General features: G+C 52.4%; 1 protein-coding gene across 1 annotated transcript in view; it reads left to right on the plus strand.

Annotated features, from left to right (window-relative positions):
- Nucleotides 1-13503, plus strand: part of UBIAD1 (UbiA prenyltransferase domain containing 1) — a 55180-nt gene extending 41677 nt beyond the window's left edge. The window contains exon 2 of the mRNA XM_064363269.1: nt 13286-13503. Coding sequence (XP_064219339.1) covers nt 13286-13401 — 116 coding nt within the window. The 3' untranslated portion in view covers nt 13402-13503. The remainder of the gene's footprint in view (nt 1-13285) is intronic.
- Nucleotides 13504-14860: the final 1357 nt, after the last annotated feature.

Here is a 14860-nt window from a genome sequence, read left to right on the forward strand (position 1 = left end):
GAAGGCCATGTCTCTAGACAGGATGTCAGGGCATGGGTCCCTGCTGCTCCCACCCCCCTGGGCAGGAGTCCTCTCAGGTGGCTCCCCTCTGCTTTGCTCTGCAGCCCCAGCTTCAGGTGCTCCTATATCACCTTCTCCTGCCCACCCTTTCTGTCCCCCAGGGCTGCCCTAAATGCTCGGACAGACTAATGACAAGCACGGGCAGAGAACTGGGCTGCTGATTTGGCAGATGGGGCCTTAGGACTCAGTGATGCTCACCAGCGCCGGCAGGCTCCCTGACAAATCAAAGACTTTTCCATTTCCTTTTCTCTCCCCTTCTCTTGCCCCTGGAGGATGAGCCAGCCCGCCAGTGAGTGTGTGAATGAGCCAGCGAGCCAGAGGTGAGCTGCTGAAGTCTGTGCGGCATGCTGGCTGTGGAATGAGAAGGCTCTGAGCAAGCCATGTCCCAGGAGAACTTTTACTCAGGAATAATATGCATGAGGATTTATTTCCTCATTGCCGGGCTTCCAGCTGAAGTACAGGCACATCTCTGCTTGGCTCCGGCAAGGGAACTTGGCTCAAAGGTTTCAACCAAGCAGCTGAAGATTCTGATTCCGATTCAACGAACACTGAGCACGTTCTGTATGGGAGGCTCCATGCCCATAGCTCCGCCCACTCATCCCATTTAACTTTCCCTCCTTTCTTCCTTTTTTTTTTTTGAGACAGGGTCTCCCCGTGTCATCCAGGCTGGAGTGCGGTGGTATGATCATGGCTCACTGCAGCTTCAAACTCCTGGACTCAGGCAATCTTCCTGCCTCAGCCCTCTGCCTGAGTAGCTGGGACTACAGGCACAAGCCCCCACGCCTGACTAATTTTCAAGCTTTTTATAGAGATGGGGGGTCTCACTATGTTGGCCAAGCCAGTCTCAAACTCCTGGCCTCAAGTGATCCTCCTGCCTTGGATTCCCAGAGTGCTGGAACTACAGGTGTGAGCCACCGCAACTGGTGCTCCCCATGTAGCTTTCTTTCTTTCTTTGTTTCTTTTGAGATGGAGTCCTGCCCTGTCACCCAGGCTGGAGTGCAGTGGTGCAATCTTGGCTTGATGCGACCTCCAACTCATGGGTTTAAATGATTCTCCTGCCTTAGCCTTCTGAGAAGCTGGGATTACTGCACTCGCCACCACGCCCAGCTAAATTTTTTTGTATTTTTAGTAGAGACAGGGTTTCACCACGTTGGCCAGGCTGGTCTCAAACTCCTGACCTCAAGTGATGCAAATGCCTCGGCCTCCCAAAATGTTGGGATTACAGGCTTGAGCCACCACGCCTGGCCCTGATTTAGCTTTCATAACAGCCTTCTGCATTTAGAATTCTTATTGCCATTTTACAGATGAAGAAAGTGATTTCTTCAAGAGTACATAGTTAGTAATAACACTCCAAGTGGGTATTTACTTACTACACTGTGGGGAGTAGAAAAGTTCCCTTTTAAAGTTTCCTTTCTTATTAAAGAATAAATTATAAGTGTGCTAATAACTCTTTGGTAAGCCCTATCCTATGTAGCTGTTAGACACGCCATGCTTACAGGCACGTAGTACATTGTATATCCTTGTACTTTAACCAAGATATCTGTGCTGGGTGTGCTCACAGGCATGTCCCAGCTCGCCATTGCTTTTACCTGTTGAGTAAAGTTTTAAGTTGTCAGCCAATCGGGTTCCAGTTTAGATTGTGAGTTCTGGCTCCAACCAATGGAAATCAGACACAGCAGTAAGGACGACCCCAAATGCGTAAGGGATAAATACGTTGGCTTTCCTGTGTTCATTGTACTCTCGTGGCAAGATGGCTAGTGAGGGTACCCTTCCTGCAGTGCAGGAAGTAAAAAAGTAAAAGTTGCTTTGCTGAGAGATCCTTTGTCTCAGTGCCGATTTTTCTTTGCGGCACCGAGCATCTGTTTCCAACATACAATAACTTGCCATGTACCAGGTACTACTCAACATCACACGTATTAACTCATTTAATTCTCCTAACAACCAATGAAGTCAATACTGCTATTACCCTCATTTTGCAGGTGAGGGAAAGGCCCACTGGGATTAAGTACATGCCCAGGTTACAGGGGCTGTAGATGGTGGATCTGGAATTCAATTCCAAGCCAGCAGGCTCCAGGGACTATGTGGCAGAACTAGAAATGAGGTCCCCTTCTTTGGATTTGAGCCCAGTTCCTGTAAACCATAAAGTTCTTGTTGGTTCTTCGGGCCCATGAAAAGTCTCAGGAAATGTAAGGTCAAGTCTTGGCTGTGTACCTTGACCAGGACATGTCAGTGGTAAGCTATAAAAACCCAACGTTAGTAGCTTAAGCAGAGAAGGGAATGTATTGGCTCATATGACAGGAAGCCCAGGCCTGGATGTGGGGATTGAGTGATGCCATGAGGGCTCTATCTGTCTGTCTGTCTCTTGGACTCACACACCTGCAGTTCTCTCTTCTGACTTCTTGGAAGGGAAGGTGGGGGCCATGGATGTTGCTAGTCTGGGTACTGCTCAAAGGCCCCAGCAAAGGGCCAGGCGGGAGCTGGAATACATTCAATGCCCTGCTTGCAAAGCTCTGTGTCCAGGGGCCACTTCTCCTAATTCATCTGCCTGGAGGAGTCACCTATGGCTAATACACATAAGATGCTGTGTAAGCTAATGATAACCCTGCCCCTTCTCCTGGCCACCAAGGCCAGCCCCACACCAGCACTCTCATCCCTCACTCGGCAACTCCATCAGACTCACCTGGTCAATCAGCACATATCTACGGAGCCCCTACCTACTGAGTACTGCTTGCAAAACTCCCTACCCTCCCGCAACTTATATTCTGCTGAAGGATGGGATTGGGTTTGCTTGGGTCACGTGTGCACACTTAGACCAATCACTGTTACCAAAGGAACGAGTGCACCCTGTGATTGGCCCCGCTGAGACAGATGCCCACCCTTTTGGAGAGACAGGGCGCTTGCTTGACAGCCTCACCAGGACCACACAAATGGGGGTGGTTTCTCAGGAAATAGGAAGGCTGGGCTGCAGAAATAGCTGACATCCACCCACGTTTGGGGCCCTGGGAAAATCACAGTCCTTTCCTTATTTATTTTATTTTATTTTTTTGAGTCGGAGTTTCACTCTTGTCGCCTAGGCTGGAGTGCAATGGCGCAATCTCAGCTCACCACAACCTCTGCCTCCTGGATCCAAGCAATTCTCCTGCCTCAGCCTTCTGAGTAGCTAGGATTACACGCATGTTCCACCATGTCCGGCTAATTTTGTATTTTTAGTAGAGACGGGATTTCTCCACGTTGGTCAGGGTGGTCTCGAACTCCCGACCTTAGGTGATCCACCTGCCTTGGCCTCCCAAAGTGCTGGGATTACAGGTATGAGCCACCGCGCCCAGCCCCCTTTTCTTATTTCTGTATTCCTCCCTAATAACTTTCCCACCGGCATTAGGAGGGCCCCAGTACTCTGAGAATTGAGGGGTTGGGGGAGACAGAGTTTCCCAGAAAGGTTCAACCATTGACTTATCACAGGTGAAAGTTCCACTTGGTCCTGCTCAGAGAAGGGTCAAGGGTCAGGGCTGTTTACTCAACATCAATGTGATTGTGACTTTCAGTTTGGGGAAGAGGAAAGATGAGGGGGATGAGGGTGTTAGACTGAGGTGTTAGATCATTTGAGGTCAGGAGTTTGAGACCAGCCTGGCCAACATGATGAAACCCGTCTCTACTAAAAAATATGAAAAATGAGCCTGGTGTGGTGGTATGTGCCTGTAATCACAGCTACTCGGGAGGCTGAAGCAGGAGAATCACTTGAACCTTGGAGGCGGAGGTTGCAGTGAACAGAGGTCACACCACTGCGCTCCAGCCTTGGGGATGGAGTGAGACTCTGTCTCAAAAGAACCCAAACAACAAAAAATCCAAGAAACAAAACAAAACACACATCTCAATAAATTCTACAACAGGTATAAGTCTGGGAGACTCCAGGTGCAAAAGAAGACGTACTTAACCTCTCCCTGGGGGGACTGGAAAGCTTCCTGGGGGGATGGCATCTAACCTGAGAGTGGAGGAGTTAGCCAGGCAAAGTCAAGTGTTCCAGGCAGAGTGATCAGTTTCTACAAATGCCTAGAGGTGAGAGAGCATTAGCCTGCCTGCCTTCCTTCCTTCCTTCTTGCCTTCCTTCCTTCCTGCCTTCCTTCCTTCCTTCCTGCCTTCCTTCCTTTCTGTCTTCCTTCCTGCCTTCCTTCCTTCCTTCCTTCCCTCCTTCCTTCCTTCCTGCCTTCCTTCTTTCCTTCCTTCCTTCCTTCCTTCCTTCCTGCCTTTCCTCTCTCTCCTTCCTTCCTTCTTGCCTTCCTTTCCTCTCTCTCCTTCTTTTCTTCTTGCTTTCCTTCCTTTCCTCTCTCTCCTTCCTTCCTTCCTGCCTTCTTCCCTCCCTCCCCACTTCCCCTCCTCCCCTCCACTCCCCTCCCCTCCCCACCCCTCTCCACCCCTCCCCTCCCCTTGCCTCTCTCTCTCTTTCTCTCTCTCTCTCTCTCTCTGTCTGTCTTTCTTTCTTCACTTTTCCAGCACTCCTGTGACCAAGCACTCTTCTGGATGCTGGACTAGCTGTGTGGGTGAACAAGGCGAGCAAGCTCCCTGCCTTGTGGCGCTCACATGCTAGAGAATGTGGCCATTCAGATGATCCAAAGACGTCTTGAGGCTGGAGGCAGACATGTGGAAGGCCCCTGCCCTGCCCAGAGGACCTGGGCCCCATCCTCCATGCTTCATCCTTCTGCAGAGCCTGGCAGCTAGCCCCAAGCCCTCCTGCATCAGCCAGCTGTGGGAGATCACCCAGGCCATGGCAGGAGCCTGTGCCAATGTTTTAATAGCCAGACCAAAGGCCTGCTGGGCAGCTCTGCTAATTACAGTGATTAATGTGTTTCATTTACTTAGAAAGAGTAATGTGTCATCACTCTGTTGTCACAGCCCAGCCCCACAGTCTGATCCTTCCCCTTTTCCTGCACAGGTGCCCCCCAAGCTCCTGCAGGCTCCCCATAGTGGCCCAGCCTCCCTTGAGCCCAGACATCTGACCTGCCCATTCCCATGCCTGTCTGGGGCCTGCCTACTGTCCCTGGCCTGGCGGTGAAGGAAGGCGCTCTCTCATCCATCCCCACTGCTGGAGAGCTGTGGGGCCGTGGTGGTCAGGAGAGGTGGACCTTCTCATCCCCCAAGTCACCTCTGCATGGGGCAGAGAGAGCCCGTGTTCTCTAGTTCCCCTCATCCCTACCCCACCCCCACTTCATCCCCAAGTGGCACTCACCTCTAGCTGAAGTCATTTTAAGTGGCTTCCTGTTTCACGGCCAGCTTCCGGCTCTGGAGTGGGACAGGGACCTTCCCAGGTGCTCTGTTTGTTGAATGGAGGAGTGAAAGAGTCAGGTCCCCACTCTGTGTGTCTCCACCCTTACAGCAGGATGACTTTGGAGCTGGTGCTTTTCTCCCCAAAATCTCATGTGTCTCCCTTGCCAGCCCCCCTCCCAGGCAATGTCTACAGGGGACAGGTGGCCCAGTGTCTTCATCCTACAACCAGAGAAATGTAAGATCACACCGCACAGAGTTGAGGCCCGATTATCTGAATCCATTGCTATGTTAGCTGAAGCAGGGATATCAAGACCAGCATGCTTCTGTGTGTGTGTGTGTGTGTGTGTGTGTGTGTGTGTGTGTGTATGTGTGGTGTATGTGTGACTGAGTCTTGCTGTGTCACCCAGGCTGGAGTGCAGTGACACAATCTCAGTTCACTACAACCTCAGCCTCCCGGGTTCAAGCAATTCTCCCACCTCAGCCTCCCAAATAGCTGGGACTACAGGTGAGCGCCACCACACCCGGCTAACTTTTGCATTTTTAGTAGAGACGGGGTTTCATCATGTTGGCCAGGCTAGTCTCAAACTACTGACCACCGGTGATCCGCCTGCCTTGGCCTCCCAAAGCGCTGGGACAGGCGTGAGCCACTGCGCCCTGCCAAGACCAGCACGCTCCTTCCCCAGCAGCCAAAAAGCTGGATCTTGACTTCTAGGAAATGGCTTCAAGCCTCCCGCTTGAGCTTCCTTGACTGCTGTCATTTTCCTGGTGCCCCCAGGGAAGGCAGAACACCCTCATGCCTGGCAGTCTTCTCCGGATGTTAACCTGACTCTGCCTTTGCACGCACTCTGCTCTCCATCAGTGGAGTTGTGTGGGGTGCCTGGGGGAGGGGCTTCTTCTCGGGGCAATCTAAGAACTTTGTTCCACCTGCCGGGCCCAGCCTGGGCCATCTCCAGGCCCTCTCGTCCCTCCTGGCACGGGGACTGCTTCATTGTCCAGGAGGGTGTGTTTTGCTGGTTCATTCGTGCCACGCTTGCCCCAGTAGGCAGCAGCCAGCTGGCAGGAAGCCCACGGGGAGCCCTCCTCTCACCCGTGCTGGCACGTCTGGGTCTGGGTCAGGGCAGGATTGAGTGGGATAGGCTGTGTCTTCACTTGCTCTCCCTGCGTGGGTAAGAGATGTCACCTGCCGGTCCTTCAGCCCAATTAGGACGGGACAAAGACAATGCAGAGAGAGGGACCGCAGCCAGACGGAAGGGAAGCCGGTCAGAAAGCCTGGATGTCACCCGAGGAGCCACAGCTCCCGCCTTGCCATTAGATGTCTGTGACTGAGGCTGGTCGCATCTTGCTTGGCCTCAGTTCCTCCTCCTGTAACGTGAGAGGGGAAGGACAGGAGGATCCCTTGAGCCTAGGAGTTCAAGGTTGCAGTGAGCTATGATCATGTCACTATATTCCAGCCTGGGTGATGGAGTGAGACCCTGTCTCAAAAACCAACCAACCAACCAACCAACCAAAAAACCTAAATAAATTCTACAACGGGTATAAGCCTGGGAGACTTCAGGTGCAAAAAATGATGTACTTGGCCAGGCATGTGTAATCCATCACTTTGGGAGGCTTAGGCAGGCAGATCATGAGGTCAGGAGTTCGAGACCAGCCTGGCCAACATGGTGAAATCCCCGTCTCTACTAAAAATACAAAAAATTAGCCAAGCATGGTGGTGCATGCCTGTAATCCCAGCTACTTGGGAGGCTGAGGTGGGAGAGTTGCTTGAACCCCGGGGGCGGAGGTTGCGGTGAACAGAGATCGTGCCATTGTACTCCAGCCTGGGCGACAGAGCAAGACTCTTTCTCAAAAAAAGAAGAAGAAAAAATGATGTACTTAACCTCTACCTGGTGGGACAGGAAGGCTTCCCGGGGAGATGGCATCTAACCTGGAATCTGAAGGATCTGAGGAATTGGCAAGGCAAAGTGACAAGTGTTCCAGGTAGAGTGATTAATGTGTACAAATGCCCAGAGGTGTTTGATGAGCTGAAAACTAAGGTCTCTTCTGGTTCTGGGATTCAACATAGACAGTTCCTACCCTGAGACAAGCTGAGAATGGAGAGGGCAGATCCCTGACCTCTCAGGGGTGGCCTGGCACTTCCTGGAGGCGCTGGGACCCAGCACCTAATGACCGCCGCCCCAGCACGGGAAAACTGTTGGGTCTCTGAAGGCCAGAAGGAGGCCAGATTGATAATTGACTCCCGCCATGGGGGAGCCGTCCGGTTTCATTAGTATGCAGCGCCTGTGCGGAACACTTAAGAAAAACTTATTAATTTCCCCTCCACAAAGACTGAGAGTTCCACGGTAATCACAGTATCGAGTCGTAATAATAATAAAAAAACTCTCCATTGAAAATCACGGTTGGGACTCTGGAGAGTTCAACAGGAAAAGATTGTATTAAGATAAAGGAGATTATAACAGGGCGGACATTAAAGGTTGTCATTGTCGGGTAAATCACCTCAGGGAGGCCCCAGGACTGCTGTATTCCAGGGAGGGAGCGAGGACCCGTCACTAACCTGGCAACCCCACCCCGTCGGCCTCCGCCCACCCTGGAACTCTGCCTCCTTCCTGCCCTCGAAGGCAGGTAAGAGGTGGCTCCGGATCAAGCTAGGGAATCAGAGGTCCCGGCCTGAGGACCCACGTTATGGGCAGAGGGTGGAGCACTGTACCGGTTCTGGAGGACGGAGATCTCTGATCCAGGTTAGGCTCTTACAGTCTAGCCTGACGGTGGTCTTCAGAATGTGTGCCCGGTCGTGCAGGGGCCTGGGAGCAGGATGGTGTTTCTGGGTCACCTGTTGGCATTTTCCTGGTAAGGATGAGAAAGGAGAATGAGCTTGCAGAAAGGAGGTGATGGTCTGGCGCCGTGGCTCATGCCTGTAATCCAAGCACTTTGGAAGGCCGAGAATCACTTGTGGCCAGGAGTTCGAGACCAGCCTGGCTGATATATTGAAACCCTGTCTCTACAAAAAAAAAAAATACAAAAATTAGCCGGGTGTGGTGGCGTGTGCCTGTAGTCCCAGCTACTCGGGAGGCTGAGGTAGGAGAAGCCCTTGAACCTGGGAGGCTGAAGTTGTAGAGAGCCGAGATTGCGCCACTGCACTCCAGTCTGGGTGTCAAAGCAAGACTCCTTCTAAAAAAAAAAAAAAGAAAAGAGGGCATGGTGGCTGACATCTGTGATCCCAGCACTTTGGGAGGCGGAAGTGGGCAGATCATGAGGTCAGGAGTTCAAGACCAGCCTGACCTATATGGTAAAACCCCGTCTCTACTAAAAATACAAAAATTAGCCAGGCATGGTGGTACACGCCTGTAGTCCCAACTACTCAGGAGGCTGAGGCAGGAGAATCGCTTGAACCTAGGAGGCAGAGGTTGCAGTGAGCCTAGATTGTACCAAACTCCAGCCTGGGTGGCAGAGCAAGACTCCCTCTCAAAAAAAAAAAAAAGAATGAGAATACCAGGATCTGAAGCCACTGCCCTGCCCTGCCTCTTGGACATAGGCTGAATCAGAGAGGGTGTCCCAACTTGTCAACAGGGAGTCCCAATCCCAGTGGAAAAGCCCAAAGAATTCCAGTGAGGTATTATCAAGACAAGGCTACGCTTGCCAGGTGCCGGGTGACCACTGCCCCTTGGGGCTGGGCTGGGTGGGGTGTGGGGCCGAGCCGGGGGTCATGATCCTTCTCTTGAACATCTTCATTTGAGCCAAATGAGAGGGTTCTCTGGGTCTAAACATGTAGTTGGATCGGAAAGTTCCACTGGGCTTGGGACAAGAAGCTACAAGCTGTTCACGACTGGGGCGTGGCCCCATGGAAGAAAGGGTTAATCACGGGCTTCTCCGGTCATTACCAAGGGGCTCTAGAATGTGGAGGCTTTGAGTCCTGGCTCGGCTATGTTTTAGCTGTGCATCGTTGGGCAGGTTACTTAACCTCTCTGTGCATCAATTTTCTTATCTATAGAATGGTGGTAATAGCATCAACTTAGTGCTGTGATGAGGATTCAATGTATCATTGTAGTGAAGAATTATAAATAATAAAGGCCTGCTTTTATCTCTTAATTGCCCTTGCCTGAGGTCACACAGTCAAAAGGTGGCCAAGACCACCTCCTGCCCATCACCTACTTTTCTTTTTTGAGACAGAGTCTCACTCTTTTGCCCAAGCTGAAGTGCGTGGGGTGATCACAGCAACCTCTGCCTCCCGGGTTCAAATGATTCTCCTGCCTCAGCCTCCTGAGTAGCTGGGACTACAGGCGCGCGCCACCACGCCCAGTTAATTTTTGTATTTTTGGTAGAGATGGGGTTTCACCATGCTGGCCAGGCTGGTCTTGAACGCTTGACCTCAAGTGATCTGCCCGCCTGGGCCTCCCAAAGTGCTGGGATTACAGGCGTGAGCCACCTCGCCTGGCCTCATCACCTTCTTCTTGCAAGTTTCTCCTTGGGGAGTGCAGTGTGATGGCCAAGGGCTTGAGCTTTGGACCCAGAGTGCCTGGGGTTCACATCCTGGCTTTAGCTTGAGCCAGGGGCTTCAACTTGAGCCAGGGGCTTCAACTCTCGTACTCAACTTCCTCCCTTAGGAAAGGTGAAAGTCACCCTCCCAAGGTCAAGGTGGTGCTGCTGGTGCAGTGAGTAGCTCACACTGCCCATGGCAGGCAGCTTTCCCTGGGGTCTCCGGTCCTAAGCTCCCTGACCTGTGCCTGTTAGGGCCAGTGGGACAGTGCTTTCTGCTCCTGGCCCTCCAGGTAGCATCCGGCCCTCTGTGGCTGCAAGCCATGGTCACCAAGGACTGTTCCGAAGTCGCCCTGAGTTTATGAGGCTGAGCGGAGAGGACGAGGCGTGTTAAGTGTAATGAGCTGGTATGAGATTAATGTGAGGCCGGTGAAGTCGCTGAGGCAAGTCGTTTTGGCAATTAATATGCACATTTAAGGAATGATTTGAGAGTATGAAAACATTTAAAAGGAAGGCTAATTTCAGAGGGAGAGATACATTCTGGGACGGAGAACTTACAGAGGACGGAGCTGGGGTGGGGCCGGGATGGAGGTGCCAGATGACCCTGCTGAGTTTGTCTGGGTCCTCCAGGGCCTCTTTGTGCCCCCCGTCTCCAGGAGCACTGGCCTCTCGGAAGACCCAAAGCAGGCACTGGGTGGGAAAAGGAAGAGCTGGAACCCTGTGGCAGCGGGGTCCTTGTCCGTGTGCGTCATGGAGCACAGGAAGTGGAGGGGCTGCAGCTCAGAGGAGGTTTGCGGAAGGGGTATCGCTTGAACTGAGCTTTGAAATGAGCTGGGAGGAGAGGGTGGAAGCATGTGCATTTGGAGTTTTCATGCAGGACAGAAGGGCACCCCGTTACTGAGCCTGTGATCTGGATAGGATAGGGCGGCCCGCATATGAGGGGAGACCCAGCTTCTTCAGGGCTGCGTGCAGGCTTCACTAGGGTCCGGGAGAGCAGGAGGCCAGGAAGAGCAGCCTCCTCTTCCTCAGGGAGCTCTCCCTCTCCTGGGCCCTCTCTCTGGATGGGAAAGGTGGAGTCTCTGCTCCCAGGTGCTTTTTTTTTTTTTTTTTTGAGATGGAGTCTTGCTGTGTTGCCCAGCCTGGAGTGTAGTGGCATATCTCTGCTTACTGCAATCTCTGCCTCCTGGGTTCATGCAATTCTTCTGTCTCAGCCTCCAGAGTACCTGGGACTACAGGTGTGTGCCAACACACCCAGCTAATTTTTTGTATTTTTAGTAGAGACAGGGTTTCACCGTCTTAGCCAGGATGGTCGTAATCTCCTGACCTTGTGATCCACCCGCCTTGGCCTCCCACAGTGCTAGGATTACAGGCGTGAGCCACCGCTCCCGGCCTTTCTTAAGAACTTTAGGACAAGTTCTCAATGTGTCTCCCAGGCTGGAGTGCAGTGGCACAATCACACCTCGCTGCAGCTTCAACTTCCCGGACTCAATTGATCCTCCTGCCTCGGCCTCTTGAGTAGCTGGGACTATAGGCATGCACCACCAGGTCTGGCAATTTTTGTATTTTTTCCAGAGATGGGGTCTCGCCATGTTACCCAGGCTGGTCTCGATCTCCTGGACTCAAGTGATTGGCCCGCCTCGGCCTCCCAAAGTGCTGGGATTTACAGGCGTGAGCCACTGCACCCAGCCCCACATGCTCCTTGGTGAGGCAAGCCTCCTCAGCCCTGCTAGTGAGATTGGAGGCAGGTCCTTCCTGACGTTTTATCTTTCAGCACCAGAAAGTGTGTGACCCGGGATCTCCTGGGGGCCCCTCGGCTCTAAGACCCCAGCCCTCCCATTGACTGATCCAGCCTAAAAGTGGAATGAGCTGGTTCCCAGCTTGCCATTCCTTCCATCTCCACCGGAGGCCCAAGAGCCAAGGAGTTAGGTGCCACCACAGCTAACTGCGATGAAAGCCTTTCCAAGTGCCCAGCATGGTGATTAATAATGTCTCCTGGCTCGGAATGCCTCTTTAATTCCTCTGCTTAAACCACTCTGGAATCCATAACACTTGCCCCTTAGCCTGTGGTTATTCCACTTCCTTAATGGCCTTTTATGGAGGGACCTCATTGAAAGCTTTTCCCCAGCCTGAGTAAATCACGTCCTCCGGGTCATCCTTGCCTGCAATTTTATTAACTTCTTATGAGAAGTCAGAGGGACCAGAGGGAGGCCAGTATTTCCTCCGTGTTCTGTCCTGCCCAGGCCCGGCACTGTCTCTTTCCTGGCTGGGATCTCAGAGGAGGAGGTAGCTGGGGATGTTGGAGTGTCTCAACCTGGTGCCCCGCCTCCAACACTCTCATCTGTCAATCCTTCTAGGTGGGTGGGGGCTGGGAGATCAGGCGCTGTGAACTGGACAAGCAGGGGACCCTGGGAAGCAGGGGCAAGTGCTAGGAGGGACAGGATACACATCAGTTACCTGGTGTATCAGTTACCTGATTCATTGGTTACCTGGCGCACACGTTACCTGACTCATTGGCTCATGCCTGTAATCTCAGCACTTTGGGAGGCCGAGGCGGGCAGATCACTTGAGGTCAGGAGTTTGAGATCAGCCTGGCTAACATGGTGAAACCCTGTCTCTGCAAAAATGCAAAAAAAGTTAGCCAGGCCTGGTGGCGGGTGCTTGTAATCCCAGCTCCTTGGGAGGCTGAGGCAGGAGAATAGCTTGAACCCAGGAGGCGAAGGTTGTAGTGGGATTGCGCCACTGTACTCCAGCCTGGTGATAGACTATATCTAAAAAAAGGATAAGAGGCTGCCGTCCTGATTCTGACCTGTGGCAGGGGAAATGGCTGGCTCTGGCTGCCCCAGCCCCTCCTTCGTTCAGCTCCAGGCTTGGAGCACTTCCTTCTCCCTGCTTCCCCCAGCCGCTGGCAGGCACTGGCCCTTCCCCTGTGCCAGGCTCTGTGTTGAGGGCTTTGCACATATTATCTCATTTAATCCTCTTCCACCCAGCCTAAATTGCCTCTCTTCTCAATTGTTACCTTCCATCCGCCCCGTTCTCCGCTCCCTAGCCCCATCTCGTCATAATATGCATTCGCTTGTTTACTCGTCCTGTTTTCCCACTTAAACTGTAAATTCCTTTTGTTCTCTGCAGCATCCCAGCCCCCGGTAGAAGGCCTGGCTCACTACATATTCTTTTTTTAATAAATGAGGGACTTAATCAAGTGAATAGGCTCAGAGTCATTTTCTCGGGATCACCCAGCTTGTGTCTGTAGAGCCGGAATCACCCCCATGTTGCTGAGGGAACCTGCTCCCTCACGATGACAGGAGCTGCTGGGAGCAGGCTGAGTTTCTGGCCAGCACAGAAGCTGAGAATAGCTGCAACCCGGGGCCTTTACATTCCCCTCTGCGAAATGAGTTTAGCTTCCCAGTGGTGCTGGGAGCAGAGCCGGATTCCTCCCTAAATTGGAGGCTGCCATCAGACGCTCTTCCTGGTCTGAACTCTCCTTCCTTCCTTCTAGGTAATCTTAGGCATGGCTGCATTTTCTGGCTGGGAGTAACAGCAAGCCTCAGGCTGCGGAGGCAGAGGGACAGCAGAGCACACACCCCCAGATGGATGTGGAGGATACAGAAATAAAGGCCTCGTTCCTCATCCCTGCTTGGAAAGCGGGAACATGAGGGGTACAGCTCATCTGCCTGGACCGTCAGCTCGGCCTGTGGGATAGACAGTCTGATGACTCCATCCCCACCTCTACCCACCGCTCCGTTCCCCGCACCTCACACCTGCGTGGCAGAAGGAGCCGCTCCCTCCCACTCAACTCCTACTGTCTATTTTCCACCCAGCAGCCAGAATGGTTTTTAAAAGAACAAATCAGGCTGGACATGGTGGCTCACGCCTGTAATCTCAACACTTTAGGAAGCTGAGGCAGGAGGACTGCTTAAGGCCAGGAGTTTAAGACCAGCCTGGGGAAAATAGCAAGACCCGGTTTCTAAAAAAACCAAAAAAATTATATGGGCTTGGTAGTGCACTTGTGTAGTCCCAGCTACTTGGGAGGCTGAGGTGGGAGGATGGTTGGAGACCAGGAGGTTGAGGCTGCAATGAGCTGTGATCACGCCACTGCACTCCAGCCTGGGCAATAGAGCAAGATCCTGCCTCAAAAAATAAAAATGAAAGAACAAACTAGATTATGTCATTGCCGGCTTAAAACTTTCATTAGCTTCCTATTCTACTTACAAAATAATCCAGGCTGGACACGGTGGCTCACACCTGTAATCCCAGTACTTTGGGAGGCCAACGTGGATGGATTGCTTGGGCCCAGGAGTTCAAGACCGGGCAGGGCAACATGGTGAAACCCTATCTCTACAAAAAAAATACAAAGATTAGTTGAGCTTGGTGGTACGTGCCTATAGTACCAGCTACTAGGGAGGCAGAGATAAGAGGATCCCTTGAGCCCAGGAGGTTGAGGCTGCAGTGAGCCGTGATCAGGCCACTACACTCTATCTAGCCTGGGTGACAGAGTAAAACTCTGTGTCAAAAAAAAAAAAAAAAAAAGACTGGGTGTGGTGTTTTACATCTGTAAGCCCAGCACTTTGGGAGGCCGAGGAGGCGGATCACTTGTGGTCAGGAGATGAAGACCAGCCTGGCCAAAATGGCGAAACCCCATCTCTACTAAAAATACAAAAAATTAGCTGGGCCTCGTGGTGCATGCCTGTAATCCGAGTCACTCAGGGGGCTGAGGCAGGAGAATCACTTGAACCCAGGAGGCGAAGGTTGCAGTGAGCCGAGATCACGCCACTGCACTCCAGCCTGAGCGACAGAGCGAGATTCCATCTCAGAAAATCTGAAAAAAATCCAAGCTTCTCTTTGTGTCCTATGCCTGATCTAACCTTCTTTTCTTTTTCCAGCCTCGTCTCACCCTGAGATCTCTCCTCCATCGCCTTGCCACTCTCACCCTTTCTGCCCCTGTACTGCCAGAACTCGGTCCCTCTCCACACCTTTGCCCTTCCGTTCTCTCTGCCTGGCATGCTCTTGTCTTAGATCTCAGGGCTGACTGCTTCTCATCATTCAGGTCTCAGCACAGATGTCCCCTCTCTGC

The sequence above is a fragment of the Aotus nancymaae genome, unplaced genomic scaffold (genome assembly GCF_030222135.1).
Source record: "Aotus nancymaae isolate 86718 unplaced genomic scaffold, 86718_ANA_hifiasm-v0.15.2.pri h1tg000053l, whole genome shotgun sequence".
Lineage (NCBI taxonomy): Eukaryota > Metazoa > Chordata > Mammalia > Primates > Aotidae > Aotus > Aotus nancymaae.